This window comes from Argopecten irradians, chromosome 13 (genome assembly GCF_041381155.1).
Source record: "Argopecten irradians isolate NY chromosome 13, Ai_NY, whole genome shotgun sequence".
NCBI classification, from domain to species: Eukaryota; Metazoa; Mollusca; class Bivalvia; order Pectinida; family Pectinidae; genus Argopecten; species Argopecten irradians.
The window spans coordinates 27375339-27399002 of record NC_091146.1 but is presented as its reverse complement, the minus strand read 5'-3'; the positions used below and the strand labels follow the sequence as shown (position 1 = coordinate 27399002).

Genomic DNA, 23664 nt, shown 5'->3' with positions numbered 1-23664 from the left:
TATCCTCTGAATACTCTTGGCTAGCAGGGATGGTATATATAGAATATACTTGACTAGCATGGAAATTAACTTCTGAATACTCTTGGCCAGCAGAGAGAGTATCCTCTGAATATCCTTGGCCAACAGGGAGAGAGTATCCTCTGAATATCCTTGGCCAACAGGGAGAGAGTATCCTCTGAATACTCTTGGCCAGCAGGGAGAGTATCCTCTGAATACCCTTGGCCAGCAGGGAGAGTATCCTCTGAATACCCTTGGCCAGCAGGGAGAGTATCCTCTGAATACCCTCGGCCAGCAGGGAGGGTATCCTCTGAATACCCTTGGCCAGCAGGGAGAGTATCCTCTGAATACCCTTGGCCATCAGGGAGAGTATCCTCTGAATACTCTTGGCTGTCAGGGAGAGTATCCAGAGTATCCTCTGAATACCCTTGGCCAGCAGTGAGAGTATCCTCTGAATACTCTTGGTTAGCAGGGAGGGTATCATCTAAATACTCTTGGCTATCAGGGAGAGTATCCTCTGAATACTATTGGCCAGCAGGGAGGGTATCCTCTGAATACTTTTGATTAACATGGAGACTATTCTCTGAATAACCTTGCCCAGCAGGGAGAGTATCTGAATACTCTTGGCCAGCAGGGAGGGTATTCTCTGAATACCCTTAGCCAGCATTTAGAGTATCCTCAGAATATGCATGGCTATCCCGAAGAGCATCCTCTGAATACTCTTGGACAGCAGGGAGAGTATCTATTGAATACTCTTGACCAGCAGGGAGAGTATCTTCTGAATACTCTTGGCCAGCAGGGAGGGTATTCTCTGAATACTCTTGGCCAGCAGGGAGAGTATCTTCTGAATACTCTTGGCCAGCAGGGAGGGTATTCTCTGAATACTCTTGGCTATCATGGAGGGTATCCTTTGAATACTCTTGGCCAGCAGGGTTAGTATCTACTGAGTACCCTTGGCTAGCAGGGAGAGTATCCTCTAGATACTTTTGGCTAGCATAGAGACTATACTCGGCATACCCTTAACGTTCGTGGAGATGATCCTCTGAATACCCTTGGCTAACATGGAGAATATATATCTACTGAATATTCTTGGCTTTCAGGGAGAGTATCCTCTGAATATCCTTTGCTAGCAGGGAGAGAGTATCCTCTGAATATCATTGGCTAGCGAAGTCGCAGTCTTGGGGTACCAGATATTTTGTCAGAAAAAATACTGTTATTGGACGGAAGCTTAATAATAATAGTGATTTGGTTTGTTTAGTTTTACATTCTATTTACAGCCAGGGTCATGGTAAAATGGCCTCTTTACAAAACATCCTAATGATCCTGGCTGTTAATAGGACGTTAATCTATTAACCAAAGTTAAATCTTAGACTGGATTACCTGCCTTAGTACCAATTCTCTCCGCTAGGCTGCGCTCATAAATACTAATTTACTATTTTCGAAGCGAAGCCTAGCGGAGAGTAGAAAAACTACGACAGGCAATCCAGTCTAACTTAAATCTTCGCTGTGTGACGTCATAATTCAAATATCCAAAACAGAAATTTTAAGAAATATTAGGGAAACAAGATGTAAATGAATGATATGATTAAAGTATGTCTGTAACAATTAGGATCATAATTATAATTTAAATAATTGTGTTTGGTTTGATTAGTTTAACGTCCTATTAACAGGCAGTATCATTTAAGGACGTGCCAGGTTTGATGGTGGAGGAAAGCCGGAGTACCCGGAGAAAAACCACCGACCAGCGGTCAGTACCTGGCAACTGCCCCACATAGGATTCGAACTCGCGACCCAGAGGTGGAGGGCATGTGGTAATATGTCGGTACATCTTAACCACTCGGCCACCGCGGCCCCTTAAACAATAAATAATTGTGACATAATATGTAAACAACAACAACAAAAACAAAGAAGATAACTGAAGAATTAGAACAAAAACAACAACAAAAATGTGATACATTTTAAGTCAAAACAGACAGATAAAATATTTTATTTGGTTGTTGGCTAGCTGATAACTAATAATGTGGTTTATTGATATGTAATTTAAATGATCAACAATTATTAATAACACTTGTTTTCACAATCGATTTTTGTTCGTTTCGTTGTAATGTTGTACGAGATACTCCACGCTTTACTTTATCACACAGGGACCTGGCACGATTTTTTTAGCCAACAGTATACATATATATATATATATCGTATAATACTGTTAGTTGAAAAAATCATGCCAAGTCCCTGTGACTTGAAGATCCTCATTCCCGGGAATGTAAAAGGGTCCTTAGTGGTAAAATCATCTTCATTATTAATTGTGTCTATATTTCTATTGTTAGCTCATCACTGACATTCTGGCGAGTTTCTGGATATTTTGACAAACACGTGTTTTCTCACATTCAGTCACATGTACTTCTGATTTCGTACGTAAGACGTTAACAGTTATTTCATCCGTTAATTGATAACGACATTTGCCACGTAACTGTTGCACACTGATTCCGTGTGTTCTGATTAATTCGTTATTACAATATGACATCCTGTATGTGTACCGAGGTGTCTGTATTAGTCCGCTAAACCCACAGGGACCTGGCACGAAATTTTTTAACCAATAGTATACATATATATACTTTTAGTTTAAAAAATCGTGCCAGGTCCCTGTGGCTAAACCTGCCTATATTAATATTATTTGGCTTTTTTCCTAATCAATTATAGACTTTATATTAGGGAAAAAAGTCTTATAATATAGGCAGGTTTAGCGGACTATGGATGTATCCCGATTGACTTCCTGCACGTGTCTGTAGGCTTCCCGACTGAATTCTTTATGCGTCCCGATCGCGTGATGTGTTCTTTTTAGGTTATATAACGAAAATGTGAGGTTTCTCTCCTGTATGTGTCCTGAGGTGTGTCTGTAGTCGCTGTGCCATACTAGATATCACATTTGTAAGGTTTCTCTCCTGTATGTGTCCTGAGGTGTCTCTGTAGGTCACCTGACTGACTAAACCCCTTACCACAAACATCACATATGTAAGGTTTCTCTCCTGTATGTGTCCTGAGGTGTATCTGTAGGTGGTGTGCCACCTTAAACCCCTTACTACAGACGTCACATTTGTAGGGCCTCTCTCCTGTATGTGTCCTAAGGTGTGTCTGTAGGTGTAGTGTCTGATTAAACCCCTTACCACAGACATCACATTTGTAAGGTTTCTCTCCTGTATGTATCCTGAGGTGATTCCGTAGATTACTTGCCCGACTAAACCCGTTACCACAGACATCGCATTTGTAAGGTTTCTCTCCTGTATGTATCCTGAGGTGATTCTGTATATTACCTGCCCGACTAAATCCCTTACCACAGACATCACATTTGTAAGGCTTCTCTCCTGTATGTTTCCTGAGGTGATTCTGTAGATTACCTGCCCGACTAAACCCTTTACCACAGACATCACATTTGCAAGGTTTCTCTCCTGTATGTGTCCTGAGGTGTTTCTGTAGATTACCTGCCTGACTAAACCCCTTACCACAGACATCACATTTGTAAGGTTTCTCTCCTGTATGTGTCCTGAGGTGTTTCTGTAGATTACCTGTCTGACTAAAACCCTTACCACAGATATCACATTTGTAAGGTTTCTCTCCTGTATGTGTCCTGAGGTGATTTTGTAGATTACCTGCCTGACTAAACCCCTTACCACAGATATCACATTTGTATCGTTTCTCTCCGGTATGTAACACGATGTGTTTTTGTAGTTCCTGAGACTGGTTGAACCGTTTACCACAAACATCGCATATGTATGGCTTCTCTCCACTTTCGTCAAAATTCTTTGATTTATCTTCCATTGTCCTGCCTGATAGATCACCTTGGAAAGACATCTCCGTTTCTTTTTGTGTTCCTGGCCGTGATTATTTTTTAGTCGTTGTAGACACAGTCAAAATATCTATAAATACAATCCAATAGACAGAGGGAAATGGTCTTTATAGCCAGGTGGTCTTTATAAACAGGTTAATTATGTACACCTTGGTTGTATGGGATATAGAAAAGTTGCTGTATTAAGCAGGTGGTCTTTATAGAGGTGGTAAATAAGACAGAGTTTTCTGTAATTCTGATTTCATGTTTCTGAAATAAAAAAAAATAAGATATATCTTATAATAAGATGAAAGTAGACTAATTTCGTTTATTAGATAAGGGTTCATGCAACATGGTCTGTATTATTCAAGGATTGGTAAAGGAAAACCAAGTAACATTGCACGTGAGTGCATTTACATTTACAAATGTTATCTTAGACTAGAAATGGTCACCATGGGTATCTAAGATAATATAAAAAAAACAGTAACATGTGGCTTGATATTTTTTTTTCTCTGTGACATGTCTGATTCAAACATTTAATTTTGAAATGATCCGTTTTCTGATTTTTATTAAGTTATAACACGTAATATGAAATGACCAGTTGTCTTACCTTAGTATATAGTTATAACATTTGTAATGAAATAACCCCATTCCAAAGGTTTTACATTCACAATGTAATTCTACTGACAATTTAGCATACATTATGTACATACGTATCTATACATACAAGTAAATGTTTAGACATTGATATTACACCTCGACCAGTTAAAAAACCTATTAAATGATCCCCCTCGCAAATTTGATTTTCGAAGAGGTGAGTACACAGGGACCTGGCACGAAATTTTTTAACCAATAGTATACATATACATACTTTTAGTTTAAAAAATCGTGCCAGGTCCCTGTGGCTAAACCTGCCTATATTAATATTATTTGGCTTTTTTCCTAATCAATTATAGACTTTATATTAGGGAAAAAAGTCTTATAATATATAGGCAGGTTTAGCGGACTATGGATGTATCCCGATTGACTTCCTGCACGTGTCTGTAGGCTTCCCGACTGAATTCTTTATGCGTCCCGATCGCGCGATATGTTCTTTTTAGGTTATATAACGAAAATGTGAGGTTTCTCTCCTGTATGTGTCCTGAGGTGTGTCTGTAGTCGCTGTGCCATACTAAACCCTTTACGACAGATATCACATTTGTAAGGTTTCTCTCCTGTATGTGTCCTGAGGTGTCTATGTAGGTCACCTGACTGACTAAACCCCTTACCACAGACATCACATATGTAAGGTTTCTCTCCTGTATGTGTCCTGAGGTGTATCTGTAGGTGGTGTGCCACCTTAAACCCCTTACTACAGACGTCACATTTGTAGGGCCTCTCTCCTGTATGTGTCCTAAGGTGTGTCTGTAGGTGTAGTGTCTGATTAAACCCCTTACCACAGACATCACATTTGTAAGGTTTCTCTCCTGTATGTATCCTGAGGTGATTCCGTAGATTACTTGCCCGACTAAACCCGTTACCACAGACATCGCATTTGTAAGGTTTCTCTCCTGTATGTATCCTGAGGTGATTCTGTGTATTACCTGCCCGACTAAATCCCTTACCACAGACATCACATTTGTAAGGCTTCTCTCCTGTATGTATCCCGAGGTGTTTCCGTAGGTCACCTGCCTGACTAAACCCTTTACCACAGACATCACATTTGCAAGGTTTCTCTCCTGTATGTGTCCTGAGGTGTTTCTGTAGATGACCTGCCTGACTAAACCCCTTACCACAGACATCACATTTGTAAGGTTTCTCTCCTGTATGTGTCCTGAGGTGTCTCTGTAGATTACCTGTCTGACTAAAACCTTTACCACAGATATCACATTTGTAAGGTTTCTCTCCTGTATGTGTCCTGAGGTGATTTTGTAGATTACATGCCTGACTAAACCCCTTACCACAGATATCACATTTGTATCGTTTCTCTCCGGTATGTAACACGATGTGTTTTTGTAGTTCCTGAGACTGGTTGAACCGTTTACCACAAACATCGTAGATGTATGGCTTCTCTCCACTTTCGTCAAAATTCTTTGATTTATCTTCCATTGTCCTGCCTGATAGATCACCTTGGAAAGACATCTCCGTTTCTTTTTGTGTTCCTGGCCGTGATTATTTTAAGTCGTTGTAGACACAGTCAAAATATCTATAAATACCATCCAATAGACAGAGGGAAATGGTCTGTATAACCAGATGGTCTTTATAAACAGGTTAATTATGTACACCTTGGTCATATGGGATGTAGAAAAGTTGCTGTATTAAGCAGGTGGTCTTTATACAGAGGTGATCGATAAGACAGAGTTTTCTGTAATTCTGATTTTATGTTTCTGAAATAAAAAAAAATAAGATATATCTTATAATAAGATGAAAGTAGACTAATTTCGTTTATTAGATAAGGGTTCATGCAACATGGTCTGTATCGTTCAAGGATTGGTAAAGGAAAACCAAGTAACATTGCACGTGAGTGCATTTACATTTACAAATGTTATCTTAGACTAGAAATGGTCACCAGTATCTAAGATATATAATAAAACCAGTAACATGTGGCTTGATATTTTTTTTTCTCTGTGACATGTCTGATTCAAACATTTAATTTTGAAATGATCCGTTTTCTGATTTTTATTAAGTTATAACACATAATATGAAATGACCAGTTGTCTTACCTAATAATACACACTGTAGCTATAACATTTGTAATGAAATAACCCCATTCCAAAGATTTCACATTCACAATGTAATTCTATTGACAATTTAGCATACATTATGTACATACGTATCTATACATACAAGTAAATGTTTAGAAATTGATATTACACCTCGACCAGTTAAAAAACCTATCAAATTTGATCCCCCTCGCAAATTTGATGTTCGAAGAGGTGAGTACACAGGGACCTGGCACGAAAATTTTTAACCAACAGTATACATATATGTATTATAGTATCTATAATATATATACATGTTTGTACATGTATACTGTTGGTTAAGGTTCATGTAATGGCTTTAACCAGTGATATTTTGCAAGCCTAAAACGCATTACTGTGCTGCTATTGAACAGAACTAATTTCATTAATTGTTGGTATATACCCTGGCTAACTGTCAGTCTTACTGTTGATAAGTAATTTGTGAAGCTGCTTGTAAATTTCAGTAAAATAAGAGAAAAATGTATATTTCTGGAGAAGACATAGAACTCGTGTGAATTGCATTGATGGCACCAAATAAACATGCTATCGTGTTCAGTAGTGACTATGCCAGGTACTCCAACAGTTTGTTTGGCAAAATCGGACCAGCGAATAGCGCAGGAGCCTATTGTTGTAAATGCAAATGGCTGCTTTAAATGGCGGATCACAAATATAGCATATAAGAAGACATTTTAATTGATACAAGTGCTCTTATATACACTATAAGATACTCTGAACATGACAAGAAGAATATTTACGAAAAAAATAGTTAAAATGTGGACTTTGAGGCTCTTTCCGGAAATTTGCATTTTTCGCCCCAAACAGATTGTTTGAACTATTTTTTTCGTGAAGAGTCTTCTTGTTATGTTCAGAGTACCTTATGGTGTCTATAAAAACATTTGTATCAATTGAGATGGCTTCTTATATGCGATATTTTTGATCCGCCATTTATAGCAGCCATTTGCATTTACTACACTATAGGCTCCTGCGCTATTTGCTGGTCCGATTTTGCCAAACAAACTGTTGGAGTACCTGGCATATTCACAACTGAACACGATGGCATGATTATTTGGTTCCATCAATGCAATTCACACGAGTTCTATGTCTTCTCCAGAAATATACATTTTTCTCATATTTTACTGTATTTTACACGCAGCTTCACAAATTACATATCAACAGTAAGACTGACAGTTAGCCAGGGTATATACCAACAATTAATGAAATTAGTTCTGTTCAATTGCAGCACAGTAATGAGTTTTAGGCTTGCAAAATATCACTGTTTAAAGCCATTACATGAACCTTCAAATTTTTCGTGCCAGGTCCCTGTGGGTGAGTAAAAATCGATGTAAACATGTACGTCGAGAAAGTCATTACATACAATGACGTCACCAAGCAGGATAAGAAAAGTTCCACATTACACCTCTTCAAAGCATTAAGTAAGTCATGATTAACATTTTTGATAGTCAATAGGCCTACCGGTCACAGCTACATACCAATAATTCCGAAGATAATTTCAAACAATACCGTCACGTCGAAACCGGAACCGGAAGTCAAATTAAATATGAAATTATCCGTTGTCTAGCCGTCCTAAAGTCATAGCATTTATTATGAAATATTATGAAATGGCTCATTGTTTTGTGAATTTACTAACATTTGCGAAGTTATGACATTTAATATAAAACTAATAGTTCTCGTACATTTGCGAAGTTATATGCCATTTCATACTGTATAAAACTACATGTATGTACATGTACTACAGAATGTAGTTTTCTTACCTTTGTGTAGTAAAACTAAAATCAGAGAGTTGTCTGATCGATGCATTTATCTGTACATTGTACATTTGAGTATATAAATTATTATGTATATTGTACGTCATTATTAAACTACTTGTTAATTCAAACTGATTATGGCATTATACTGCATCATTATATTATACTTATATCACAGTCCAGTATATGACACCAGGTCTTCACTCTATAATTAGATTTGACAGAACGGAGAATGAATTTACTAAACAATTTTCTGGTTATGTTTACTCAGTGTCACGGTCGATTTTAAAGTTGTTTTAAGTACAAATATACCCTATAATTTGTCATTGTTTGTGTAATTTCTTTGTTTGTATAGGATGTACCGTCCGTTTAATTTCGCTTTGAATCATAGTTTACTAATTAGTTTATAATTACATGTACATAATTGGTCTTATCAGGTATGATACTAGAATGAATAATCATTTCAATTTCAATTTCTTTATTAGTTTAAGGTTTACAACTTATTACTGGTATATAAAAACACAATTCAGTTATCATATTATGTAATAGTGTAACATGTAAACGCTCATACACTAATACTACATTGCACATTCACACACACATACACACACCCATTTTAACACATACGGACGTACGCACGCACACACTGACCCTCACACACACGCACGCACGCACACACGCGCACCCTTACACGCCTTCTCATACATATACAGTCTCACACTCTCTCACTCATCCATATACAGCATCATGGCTTACTCTCTCTAGTTTCTAATTCTTAATTAATAATTATCAATGTACATGTCTGAATGAATTGTCTACTACGAAAATCATTTAATTGGTAGGAGAGTGAAAAGGACTGTTCACTTAAACAATTATAACAGCAATGGCCAATTAAAATGACAAACTTTAAAGGGCCACTACCTTTCCGGAGCAAAATTTAAAGGTTTCTTAAAAACATTAATAACAAAAGAAAATATATATCGATGGCTTAAGATGAGGTTACAACACCAAACATATGCAAGATTTCCTGTCTAATGTACGATAAAAGTGGAGATGCATTTCGCTGTTTTGCCGTCTGGCGCAGTGATAGTCAACTACCGCGCGGCATTTAGGACGACGGCAGGAAACATAAAACGACCCGCGTTATGAAAATTAACATTTTATTTATTCTAATTAAACAGTTCTGAAGGTGATGATAAGTGTGCTAGTAAACGTATAGTTAATAACTTCTGCGACTCTACAAAATTATTGATCTCGTTTTACATTCCTATTTTAAAAATTAAAAACCGTTTCGGAAAGGTAGTGGCCCTTTAAGATAGTATTTAATCTAACTATAAATATTGTAATACTCACAAGTTCATAAAACCCGGCGCTTAAATGCTAAGTGTAAATATTTGCCAAGATTATGAAGTTCTTTGACATTATTCACGGATAATAATTGAACAAGTTTAAAAACACTAGATTTACGCAAGTAGTATGGTTTAATATATTTTTTCCGAATATCTGAATAAAATGGACATCTTAATATAAAATGAAACTCGTCTTCCACTTCGTTTTTGTTACAAAAAGTACATGTTCTATTTTCTCTCGGAGTGTTGATATATCTTCCGCTTTCATTTTTTAGATTATGTGATGACATTCTTATTCTAGAAATACACTTCTTATATCGTTGTTCAATAGGTTTCTTAAGATAATACTGTAGATCAAAATTATCTACTAAATGCTGATATAAAAAGCCCCTAGAGGAATTACTGATATCACTTGTCAGGTCTTGAAAATATATAAGATAAAATTTGTTTTCAATCGTCTTGTATATTGTTTTCCCATCTAAATAACTATTATAGAGGTATCCTAAGCCTAACATATCTAATTCTGATTTTATATTTACAATCCAATTGTCGTTGCTAGACTGTCTATTTTCTTACAGGCTTTCAGAATGCAGTTTTCAGTGTTTTTGACTTTAACCCAATATTTCAAAATTTTTAATTTTCTTTTATTTTGTAATGATAATCTTCCTAGTTCACAATACACCATATCATGACAAGTCTTTTTACCTACCCCTAAAATATTTTTGCACTCCGTTCCCGACAGAGTATGAATTCCGACAGAGAATTCCACCCCGTTGCATCGGGCACTTTGAGACAGATAAAAATATATTTTTCGGATAATATCTTTATGTAACTGTCTTGTTCTGACAACTAATTTATTTTAATTAAAAATCGTCAGAAGTTGATGATGAGTGCAGTATTAACGGTATGCTAATAACTTTTGCGACTCTTCAAAATAATCAACCTCGTTTTACATTTCCATTTTAAAAATTAAAAGCCGGTGGGCTTTAAAACAACGACTAGAAAGAAAATCTGGACATAATCACAGGCGTCTGCTTCTGGTTTGATAAAAAGATAATAACCTACCCCTACTATATGAACTGTAAAAACAATATAAAATCACCAGGTCCGTCTTTAATTCATAAACGAACAACTAGGTCCAACCAGTCAAAATGCATAATCGAAAACGGCCTTATAAATGATTGTTCCGGATACCTTGTAACAGTCCGTTGGTTCTGGCAGCTAGTAGACTACATGAACTTCCGGTCAACTGTTTAGTACTAAAGGCCTGATGATGTTTTATTGATAGTAAATAAAGCCTGACGATTATCATACGTAAGTACTGTACAACTTTTAATATAATTAGCAAGCTACAAATTTTACCTAAGTACCAGTTCTTCGACTGGGTTCTATGTGGTCATTAATATGTTTGTACTTAGGTAGCCCGAGATACTCTAGATCTGGCCCTGACATACTCAAACAATGTTAGACAGGTCAGAGAAATCACTATATTTGGAAATAAACACGCAATCACGTGATCACTAGTTACCCATAATACAACTTCATATTTCGACCAATGGCATGAATGAGGTATAAGCACGTGACTCGTTTTACTACGTTTTTACTACAAAAAACCACGTGTTTTGTACCATTTGGGGGAATATCCCCCGCGGATCGTGGTTTCATTTCCAAAGTTGGGAAACAGATTGAATTTCATAAATATATATTTGCATTTATCTTTTCACCGAAGCGTTTTGTATATAAAGGCATAACGAATTTTTCATTACGGTTTAAATGGCCGTGTACTATTAATATTGGTTCAATCTTTAGGATGAAAATCCTCCCGGGACGTGGTTTTACCTCCAAAGTCGGGAACCACATTGAATTTCATAAATATATATTTGCATTTATCTTTTCACCGAAGCGTTTTGTATATAAAGGCATAACGAATTTTTCATTACGGTTTAAATGGCCGTGTACTATAAATTGGTTCAATCTTTAGGATGAAAATCCTCCCGGACGTGGTTTTACCTCCAAAGTCGGGAACCACATTGAATTTCATAAATATATATTTGCATTTATCTTTTCACCGAAGCGTTTGTTATATAAAGGCCCAACGAATTTGTAATTACGGCTTTCATGTATACACATACATGTACATGTATATGAATAACAGTTACACGTGTTAATCAAGTTTGAGAAAACTACCCTCGATAGTTTTTGTTCTGAAACTGTAACAAAACTATATATTACCATATTTATTCATATGGATTTTGTAATTATCTATTATGACTGTTTAAAAAGTAAGACTTTAAAAAATTGGCACGTAACATGTGGATGATATAACTTTCATAACTGATATTGTCGATACTAAATGTTTTTATACAATTTTAAATTATATTCACGATATGTATCCCTAATAATTCAACTTTTACTGCACATGTGTTGACAAATGAACACGTACACATGTTCCTGGATTACGTTATAACACGTGTACATAATCAGAAGTCATGTTAAAACATGAAAATCGAGGTCTCACGATATCTTACGTCGCACGCGCACCAAACCTACGTGAGAAAGGTGAGTGGATTTACAGAATGAAAAGAGAGAATGTAAGGAAGGCAACGACACCACTACTCTTGTTCTTTCTTGCCGAGGTACGCGAGTATACATGTGCATACATTTACATGTAAATGTATCAAAATTTGATGATTCTAAATAAAAAGGCAATAAATGAAGGTACATATATATATGTTGATTCTTTTGTTAATGCAAAATCAAAGCAATTCTGATATCCTTCAAAGAAATAATTTACTCCGTTGATTGCTATTTAAATACAAAATCATGCTAAAAAATGGATGTGTACCCACAGAAATCCTCGATGCTAAAAAACACGTGCACTTTGAACTGTGCATGTACATTTGGTATATGTACATAATACATGAAAGCCGTAATTACAAATTCGTTAGGCCATTGCATAAAAAACGCCTCGGTGAAAAGATAGATGCAAATACAATATTTATGAAATTCAATGTGGTTCCCGACTTTCGAGATATACACGTTCTCGGGAGGATTTTCACCCAAAGATTGAAACCAATATTAATAGTACACGGCCATTTAAAACCGTAATGAAAAATCTCGTTATGTGCATCTTCAATATACAAAACGCTTTCGGTGAAAAGATAAATGCAAATATATCTTTATGAAATTCAATCTGTTTCCCAACTTTGGAAATGAAACACGATCCGCGGGGGATAAACCTCCAAATTGAACAAAACACGTGGGTTAAGGTGTTGTAGTAAAAACACGTAGTAAAACGAGTCACGTGCTTATACCTCATTCATTGCCATTGGCCGAAATATGAAGTTGTATTATGGGTAACTAGTGATCACGTGATTGCGTGTTTATTTCCAAATATAGTGATTTCACTCTGACCTGTTAGAGGTATAGCACGACGTAGACACTTTTGATCATTACGTCGTGACCTAACGAATTCACGTATTGCACATCAGAAGTTTCTCAACATCGAGATCAAATATTGTTTGGATTACCCTGACACCAGACTTTGACAGGTTGGGTACACTCCCGTATATGCAGGATAGTCCTGCAGTTGAGTAATAGTCCTGTATTTGAGGGATAAATTTGTTTCTCAAATGCAGGATTAACGTTATGTGAAATGAAAATGGATACAGTGTTTAAAAATTTGTATAAAAAGGGGCGTCATAATTGTCAGATAGCCATATAACTAATTGAAAACTTTATGTATTTTGTTTATGAACTATTGAATTCTGGTCACTGTTATCTCACTTTGTAATATAGTCCGAATGATTCTGACTATCTATCCGCTTTTTTATATACTGACGTGGGCGGATGATATCATCCGCCCACGTCAGTATATAAAAAGCGGATAGATAGTCAGAATCATTCGGACTATTTGTAATAAAGTGACAATTTAGGTGCTCTCCATAGACTACAGTGTATAGCCATCAGAGAAATTTAGTGCAAATGTCATGGTTAATTGACTTTTACCTGTGTTCTATTTTTAGCCCCATAGTAAGCAATAGAGAGGTGATTTTGTTTGTGACTTTTACAAACTTTTAGATGATGAGAATTTGTTTCCATTTGAGTAATAATGTGGAAAGTTGTATTAGTGATGATGCCATATAAAAATTATGATGCCCTTTTTTGATGACAATGTTTAAATCAACTTTATCACATTTCATTTCACAAGATCCTGCATTTGCGTAACAAAATTATCCCTCAAAACAGGACTGTTACTCAAATGCAGGACTATCCTGCATATGCGCGAGTGTCCCATATAAACTCCTCATTGAGCCAAACAAACAAATTTCAGAAATTCAACAAAGCCATCCAACAAACTAAACAGTCACTGGGCAAAATAATAACATGCTTTGATCTGATTATTATCTAGCATAATAAAACTTTATTTAAAACAGAGCTAAAAAAATTCAGATTTGAATATTGGTTTTTTTTGTCCATGTAGTGCCACTGGCCTGGGGTGCCGCTTATACAAATCCTATGATTTCGCGGCATTTGTTGATGTGAATGTGATGTCATGATTCCTTGTGCTCACCTTTTTTTGGTGCATATGTATAAGGTATATATTGACTGCATTTCATAGCGTTTAATTTTTATAAAATTTTAAGTATTATTAATAATTTAAAAAAAAAAATGTTTTATTACTCCTGTTAATCTGTGTTCTGTTAATGCCGAGAGCAGCACCGAAACAACGCATAAATCGGAACAAGTTATTACCGAATTTTTTTTTTAACCATCCATCATCCATATATGCATGCAAGTCATCAATCTCAATATGTACTTTAGTTCACATACAAATGTTACCAAAACAGGGCAACTGATAAATATATTACAGTATGTGAAGACCAATCCTTCTATTTATAATAACACTATATACATATATTTTTTTCAGAAATAGAAAAGTGAAAGGATAGCAATCAAGGAGATAATTGTCCAAAGGATACACTCAAATACAGCTGGGAGAGAGGGATTGCCATAGCAGCATTGTTTCTGATTAAAATTGCATATGAGGCAACATGATAAGCAGTATATGTATATTGGGTGAGGAGTTCAAGTTACAGCAAGCAGTTATGAAGAGTTATCTCCCCTGAGACACAGGTGACAGTTATCTCCCTTGAGGCACAGGTGACAGATAGAAAATGCAAGAACTGAGGAAAAGTTATCTCCCCTGAGACACAGGTGACATATAGTGCAAGAACTTAGGAAAGTTATCTTCCCTGAAACACATGTAACAGATATAGTAAAACAACAATCGTTAGTCTAAGCAATATGAGTAACCAAATTAAAACGCATAAGTATATATAGTGTTTGTAGAAATCTAGCAAATATAACATGTGCGACAAAGGTGTGCAAGTTTCACTGAACACAGGAGAGACACCCTACAGAAATGATATATGTGGTAAGGTGTGTAGTGAGGCAGTGAGCGAACAGAAGCTATACAAATGTAACTTCTGTGATGGGTGGTTTTGTTCGATAACCTCAGATCACCTCAAAACACATATAGGAGAGAAGCCATACAAATGTGATATTTGTAATAAGAGGTTTAGTGAAGCTAAAAAGCTACGTGCACACATCAGAACACATTCAGGAGAGAAACGTTACAAATGTGATGTCTGTGGTAAGGGATTTAGTGTAAATAGTACTCTCAAGACACACCTCAGGACACATACAGGAGAGAAACCTTACAAATGTGATGTCTGTGGTAAAGGGTTTAGTATAAATGGTTCGCTAAAGACACATCTCAGGATACATACAGGAGAGAAACCTTACAAATGTGATGTCTGTGGTAAGGGGTTTAGTGGGTCAAGTGACCTACATAAACACCTGAGGATACATACAGGAGAGAAACCTTTTAAATGTGATGTCTGTGGTAAGACCTTTGCTAAAGCAGTGAGTCTTCGAAAACACTTCAGTAGGACACATGAGACAGAAGCCATACAATTGTGATGTTTATGGTTAGGAGTTTTCTGTCATATACAAACTAGATACACCAAAAGATATGTACAGACGAAAAAAACTACATAGATGTGATGTCTGTGGTAAGGGGTTTAGAAAGTAACGTATAACCTACAGACAGAGGGATTTTATCAGAAAGAGAGGTGACCTGCAGATACATGTACACCTCAGGACACCTTAAAAATGTGATGTCTGTAGTAACTGAATTGCACCTGCAGAATCACCTTCAGGAAACATACAGGGTAAACACTTTGCAATGCTGACAATTGTAATAAATAACGTTCTACTCTCTTATCATATCAAAAGACACTCTGATATTGGAACAATGCCTTGTATATAGGTCATCTTCCCCTGCGTCACCCGACGTGCATAAAATTTTGTACATGTATTTGAAATGCTACTCCCCCTTAACCGCAGAAGCAGATTTCAACCATATTTGGTTTGAACATCATTGGCAAATTACATTCATATCTTATATAAATGAGCCTGCTCCGACCTCCAGGGGCAGAAGGGTATGGGGCCCTAAAAGGAGAAATGTTCTTAATTTTAGATTTAAAATCATTCTCTTCTTTAACGCCTGGATAGATGGCAATAAAATTTGGTTTGAAGCATTGAACAATCATATTTCATATAAATGAGCCTGGTCCAACCCCTAGGGACAGAAGGGTGGGCCATTAAAACTAAAAGGGAAATTTTCTATATTATACCACGCTTTCACCGAAACGGGGGATATTAAATTGGGTCTGTTTGTCTGTCTGTCCATCCGTCCGTCTGTCTGTAACGCTAGGTTTTGGAGCAATAACTGCCACAAATCTAAAGCGATTTTGAGATTATATCTGACCTTAAGGGTTTAAGTTACACATCAAATGTCAACGTTACACCTCATATGTCGAAGTTATAGCCCAAATGTCAAAGTTACAGCCCAGATGTCTTAGTTAAATATCAAATGTCAAAGTTACAATTCAAATGTCAAGGATACAGCCCAGATGTCTTAGTTACACATGAAATGTCAAGGTTACAATAAATTATACAAATGTCAAGGTTACACATCAAATGTCAAATTTAAAGTTACAGCCCAAATGTCAAGGTTTCAGCTGAAATGTGAAGGTTACAGATCAAATGTTAAAGTTACAGCTCAAATTAGTCTGGTTAAAGAAATTTAAAAGAGATATAATGTTATTCATAATTTTTATTCAACATTTCCATTGTACAAAATCAAAAATATACGGTATGTAAATGCTGATGACTTTTTACGAGAAATATAAAATGCACAATAAAAAAATATTATATTTGACAGATGTTTTCTGTTTGCCTCATCAATAAAACAAAACAGAAGTCGAGCTTATTACAATACATGTCATGGATAAAATATCAAAGGGAACATACTTATTGTCTGTATCATACATGTACAAGTGTCATAGAAAATGTACTATAGTCTGTATCATGCAAGTGTCATAGATAGTATGATTATATTGCAAATTGGTAAATAAGATTATGGTGATGATGATGAAGATTATGATCATGAATAGCGATTATGATCATGAAAGTGTTGGTGATGATGATGATGATGAGAGTGGTGATAATGACGATGATGATATATACCGGTATGAAAAGGATCTTGAGAATGATAGTGATATTGAAAGTGAATATAAGAATGAACATATTTCATATTTTGGTTTGTTGCAATTGAAAAGAAATAAATATGCACTTGATCAACTTTTGTTTGTTTGAGTATATGAATAGGGCACACATTAAGAAAATTGTTTACATATTGGGTTCACGGTAAATATGTTGTATTTGTATTAGGTTCTGTATCCAAGTCACTTATCCCCTCATTCAGCATATCACCAGAGTCCTATCTTCTTGAGGTTCTGTAAACATATTTCTCTCATTCGTACATACATAATATGTCCAACATTCTTGAGGTTCTGTATGTAAATATTTTATCTTTAATCATCTCATTCGGCTTATCCCATGCACTGTCCTATCTTGATATACACATAATATGTCATAATTCTTGAGGTTCTGTTATTCTAAATCACTTATCCTCTCATTGGGCGATCACCACTGTCCTATCTTGTACATACACATAATATGTCATCAATCTTGAAGTTCTGTCTAAATCACTTAATCCACTCATTCAGCTTATCACCACTGTCCTATCTTGCACTGTCCTATCTTGTACATACATAATATGTCATCAATCTTGAAGTTCTGCTCTAAATCATTAATCCACTCATTCATCTTATCACCACGTCCTATCACTGTCCTATCTTGTATATACATAATATGTAATCATTCTTTGGGTTCTGTATCTAAATCACTTAATCGCTCATTAGCTCCGATACTGGCGTGTGATTTCATATGTCTTTCATACCAGACCAGACTGGGTTGGAGTACTTTTTCTGACAAATTTCACAAGAAAACGAGCCACGTGGTTTAGGCTTTATATTATGCATCTTCAGGGCGTGGGAGTTAACATAGTCCTGCGACCTAAACTTTTTACCACAAATGTTACAATCATAAACTTTCTCTTCCACATGAATTTTGGCGTGTCGGGATAAATATCGTTGTTTGTCAAATATTTTGTTACACACATCGCATTTATAAACTTCTTTCACCTTTGGAAGCTTTCGAAAGTTACTCTTGACTTTATCGGACAAATGTTTTCTCATGTGATTGTTCAGATACTCTTGTGTGCGAAATGTTTTATCACAGCTAGTACACTGAAAAAGATTATCTTTGACATGAGTTCTCACATGTTTAACTAAATACCGGCGGACATCAAACCTCTTGTCGCACACCGGACATTTGAACTGCTTTGTAGCCTTATGTAATTTGCTGTGATGCACCAGGGCTGCTGCTTGGCGAAATGACATCCCACACAAGTGACAGACGAATTGTTTTTCTGAATTGTGGATCTGAAGATGTTTCCATAAATACACACGTCGGTCAAAACATTTCCCACAGATATGGCACAGTGAAAATTGGTTATTGCAGAGCTCACTGCCATCAAGTCTTGTCTTCTGCTTATTCAATGGAGGCTTATAAGGCGGTTTCAGCGGATGGCATAAAGCGACATGAATGCCCATATCACTGACAGTTTCATTACAGTACAAACATTTCTTGTTAGAGACACTCAAAGCTTCATTAGGACCACTTTCATCCGTTTCTTGCTTTTCTGAAGTAATGCTATTCACATCAGTCTTGGAGTCATCGACATCTTCATTACATGGTTTCTTCAAATTGTTTTCAGAACAATTCTCTGGCATTTTGATATTTTCGCCTGTGACATCATTTTCATTCATTGTTTTACCTGATATGATTTCCATATGAGTATCGCTGTTTTTAGGTGATATTGATGTATGGCCATCAGTTACAGGTTCCTTTATAACTCCAGATAGGGCGAGGACGTCAGTGTTATTGTGACCGTTTAGACGTGTGCAACTGACCTGAAGGTTTAATAGATCAGGTTTCGACTGACCGAACATTGCTGTAGAAGACTTAAGGCACTTTCCTGAAGATTTGTGTTCAGATCTCTCTGGTACTACTCTGACAGACCGGGGGCCTTGTTTGAAGGATTTTTTCATGATGTTCGGAGTTTTCAAAACTGTTAGAATTGGTTGATTGCACTTGCTTGAAGACTTTTTTATCACAGTAAAATCATGGAGGACAGCCGGTTTACGCTTTCGACCTCGTTTTGCAGTCACTTTTGGACGTTGGAAGACTGACGGAATCGGTTGTATATAAAACTGATCAGAAAGTGTTTCAATATGTTTTGAACCACCTTGTGTTTTCGGTATTTGTTGAATGCCTTCTCTCATAGACTTCCCAATCATGTGATTTTCGATCGTTGATGGAAAGTAAGGAACAGGCCTCTCTGTAGAATTCTGTTTAATGTTGTGGTTTTCAAGATCTGAAGTAAAATGTGGAATCCCCTCATTGTTAGGTCTTTCAATTGCAGCACAGGAATCATTGAGATCTGGTGAAATTTGACGAATATCTGTAGACTTGTGCATCGCTATGGGAACATTATAATGCATTTCAGGACTACACTGAATTCTCTCCGTTGTGGATTCCTCGCTCACATTGGGGTTTTCTAACATTGTAGCTTTTTCAATCGCTTTGTGATAATCTATCATTGGCGGAATGAAATTAAGGTTATCTTCTGATACAATAGGTTCAAGACACTTCTGTGTTGAATTCTCTTTCGCACACAGATTTGGGGGAGATGCTGTATTTCCCTGAACATATTTTCCAATTTTTGACATTTCCAGATTGACTGAAATAAAAAAGAAAACGTTGCAGTCACCTTTAGTATCAATAACTAAACAAAATGTAGATATTATGATTTAAAGATGCTCCACCGCCAACAAATGGTATTTTTTCACTATCAAAAACAGGAGCAGGCAATTTAGTATTTTTCTTCTGTTACAAAAGTTATTTACTTTACACCATTACCACCATTGAAAAGTTTGAGCTTCTAATTTTATTTCAAGTTAAAAATATGAAAAATAATTAATTGCATCCCGAAAAAATTACGTGGCACTATATTCTATATGAAATGAAGTACTGATTGCGCATGCACCAAAGGCGAAATAAATTATTTTATATTATTTTATGTGTTAATTAGGCATATATACACAATTAAACACAAATTATTGTTCGAATGATGAATATCACTTATGCTCTGTCGGCGGTGGAGCATCTTTAATTAAGTCCCTCAATGTTTTTGACAGCATTAAGGAACATTCTACACACCAAACATATATTTATATTTAGGCTCTTCCATATCAAAGACTAGACTAGTTCATTATAAAATTTCAGGGGTAAATGCCTGAGTTAATATTTCTATTTCAATTGTCATTTTATGTTAACAATAGTTAAGGGATGTTTATCTTCACTGTAAAGGACAATTGAAATAGAAATATTAACTCAGGCATTTACCCCTGAAATTTTATAATGAACTAGTCTAGTCTTTGATATGGAAGAGCCTAATTGTGTTTTCAGGGGTGAACGAGTACATAAAGTATTACACTCTACCTGTTGGTAAACTTAGATTCTGGTTCAACAAGAACCGTTCCTCCTCAGATTCTACAGTTGTACTTGCGTTTGCGTCAATGTCCTCCTCAAGTGGGTCTGGTTGTCTGGGAGTTTGGACAAACATGACGGTGTCCTGAGAGGCAAAGTTCTCCTTCAGGAACGTCTCGCACTTCCTCACCAGGTGATTCACACAGTACTGCCGGGCTAGTTGTAGTACAGATGTCGCCAAATCAACAGTTAAATCAATCTCATCTGTATAGAGATATCTGAAACAAACACAATTATAAAGTCAATAGTTAAATCAATCACATCTGTAAAGAGATATCTGAAACAAACACAATTATAAAGTCTATAGTTAAATCAATCACATCTGTATAGAGATATCTGAAACAAATACAATTATAAAGTCAATAGTTAAATCAATCACATCTGTAAAGAGATATCTGAAACAAACACAATTATAAAGTCTATAGTTAAATCAATCACATCTGTAAAGAGATATCTGAAACAAATACAATTATAAAGTCAATAGCTTAAATCAATCTCATCTGTATAGAGATATCTGAAACAAATACAATTATAAAGTCAATAGTTAAATCAATCTCATCTGTAAAGAGATATCTGAAACAAACACAATTATAAAGTCTATAGTTAAATCAATCACATCTGTATAGAGATATCTGAAACAAACACAATTATAAAGTCAATAGCTTAAATCAATCTCATCTGTAAAAAAGATATCTGAAACAAACACAATTATAAAGTCAATAGTTAAATCAATCTCATCTGTAAAGAGATATCTGAAACAAATACAATTATAAAGTCAATAGTTAAATCAATCTCATCTGTAAAGAGATATCTGAAACAAATACAATTATAAAGTCAATAGCTTAAATCAATCTCATCTGTATAGAGATATCTGAAACAAATACAATTATAAAGTCAATAGTTAAATCAATCACATCTGTATAGAGATATCTGAAACAAACACAATTATAAAGTCTATAGTTAAATCAATCACATCTGTAAAGAGATATCTGAAACAAATACAATTATAAAGTCAATAGCTTAAATCAATCTCATCTGTATAGAGATATCTGAAACAAATACAATTATAAAGTCAATAGTTAAATCAATCTCATCTGTAAAGAGATATCTGAAACAAATACAATTATAAAGTCAATAGCTTAAATCCATCTCATCTGTATAGAGATATCTGAAACAAATACAATTATAAAGTCAATAGTTAAATCAATCTCATCTGTAAAGAGATATCTGAAACAAATACAATTATAAAGTCTATAGTTAAATCAATCTCATCTGTAAAGAGATATCTGAAACAAATACAATTATAAAGTCAATAGCTTAAATCAATCTCATCTGTAAAGAGATATCTGAAACAAATACAATTATAAAGTCAATAGCTTAAATCAATCTCATCTGTATAGAGATATCTGAAACAAATACAATTATAAAGTCAATTTGCATAACAGGGTTGCATCATCAAAATAATACAAAATTAACACTATGTAATTAATCCAAAAGCTTTGAGCTAACTAGAGGCTGGATTCCTGGATATAATGTGTTATAATGGAAAGGTTAAAGGAAAATAATAAAACACAATTACATCAAATCTAATTAAAATCAGACTTGTAATTGCGCTCCACTACTAAAATCTATGTAATATGCTCCAATACAAGATCTAACAACACCCGTTCTGGGTCACCTCAGCAAGAATTACAAGTCTAATTTTAATTAGATTGACAGACATCATTCCATTAATTATTGCCCTTTTTCTGTACATTTCATATACAGTTGTTCAGAAATCATTATCAATGACCAAATTACAAGGAAGTAAATAATGTGCAGTACAGCTGATAAAAAGTAACTAGCTGGGGCAAAAGAATATCAAGTATGTGTGTAGAAGTGTAAAAAATATATTTCTGTGTGTTATCTCCCCTTAACTTTATCAAAAGCCGACTTGATTTGTCCTCTTCTTATTCTAGAATCTAACTTTTGATCACTTCATCAGAAAATCTTTTACTTTTGGAAGCTCGATCTCTCATTTCTTGAGCTTGAAGATCTTGAATAAGGACTTTCCTTCCAATCTATGAAGAGAGCAAATCAAGTTGGCCTCGGTGCAAAAGATAATCAAGTACCTTAGAAAATGTGACAAAATATGTTTCTGTGTATCTAGGAGAGTAATCTCCCATTTACTGATGGTGGGGTCCTCCAGCATTGTACAAAACACGGAACTCCGAGACACCAGAATGGCTTTATGGGCCAGGATTTGTTCTTTGCCGCCATTTGTCACAAAGGCCGAACGATCGCTGCCAATACAGTATGTAAAAACAGGTTGACTGAGGCAGTTCGCAGGCGAGGACATTTTTCTCTTCGTCATTCATCACCTGCACCGCCCTCCTGTGCCTAGTTATGTGGTTTAAGAAATTTCATATTCACCCTACCCTCACCTACAATTGATACCAATTCTGAAACAAATAAACAGATTGATATATCTGTTAATTAACATGCTCCATTCTATAAGTGTCACTACCATCTCGTATAGATGTTCACACGATAAAGTAGGTAGGACACACTTATTTCATCCTGCCCAGTCTTAGTGGTTATAACGAATATTGTGTTTACAATTTGCTACTTTAAGATTTAAAACTTACATGATGGAATAACTCACTATTTCACAGCGGACAAATAAAAATTTTTCCCCAGTATATCACGCCCCCAATAATAGTCCCAAGGGGCGATTATAAAAAATATGAAAACACACGGGGGGGGGGGTTTTTTGGGGGGGGGGACGACTGGGCCCGCGTGATTCGCATCACCTGCCTAACTGCTTTATCAATGTCTAGGTAACATTCTTTTACTGACAATCTTAGTGTGAGATGAATAAGAACATATAATCATGCCTATAAGGCTCATTCAGAGGCCCACATGGTGCCATAATGTGGTTATTA

The 23664-nt window shown here is 35.7% G+C and overlaps 2 protein-coding genes and 1 long non-coding RNA gene across 3 annotated transcripts; 1 reads left to right on the top strand and 2 right to left on the bottom strand.

Annotated features, from left to right (window-relative positions):
• Window positions 1-1968: 1968 nt before the first annotated feature.
• LOC138305438 (zinc finger protein 235-like) lies at window positions 1969-8087 on the bottom strand. Its single transcript, XM_069245663.1, is given in 3 exon segments — window positions 1969-2913; window positions 2915-4090; window positions 8031-8087. Coding segments are annotated over 2 exon segments (1005 nt in total). The 5' UTR covers window positions 3847-4090; window positions 8031-8087; the 3' UTR covers window positions 1969-2840.
• LOC138305768 (zinc finger protein 888-like) lies at window positions 4594-23078 on the bottom strand. Its single transcript, XM_069246038.1, has 4 exons — window positions 22852-23078; window positions 20693-20958; window positions 18012-19931; window positions 4594-5970 (listed from the first exon to the last, which is right to left on the bottom strand). Exons 1-4 carry the CDS (start codon window positions 23076-23078, stop codon window positions 4922-4924), a joined length of 3462 nt encoding a protein of 1153 aa, XP_069102139.1. The 3' UTR covers window positions 4594-4921.
• LOC138305439 (uncharacterized) lies at window positions 10867-17365 on the top strand. Its single transcript, XR_011205701.1, has 2 exons — window positions 10867-10969; window positions 14586-17365. It is a non-coding gene; the product is annotated as an uncharacterized lncRNA (long non-coding RNA).
• Window positions 23079-23664: the final 586 nt, after the last annotated feature.

What these genes read in the sequence shown, in the direction of transcription:
- LOC138305768 (XM_069246038.1), bottom strand. Translation starts at nt 23,078, where the DNA reads ATGTCCTCGCCTGCGAACTGCCTCAGTCAACCTGTTTTTACATACTGT. An exon ending in GAATCTAAGTTTACCAACAG is followed by an intron (nt 19,932 to 20,692) that starts GTAGAGTGTAAT and finishes TTTTTATTTCAG; the next exon opens with TCAATCTGGAAATGTCAAAA. An exon ending in GTCTGGTATGAAAGACATAT is followed by an intron (nt 5,971 to 18,011) that starts GAAATCACACGC and finishes ACTTAAAATAAT; the next exon opens with CACGGCCAGGAACACAAAAA.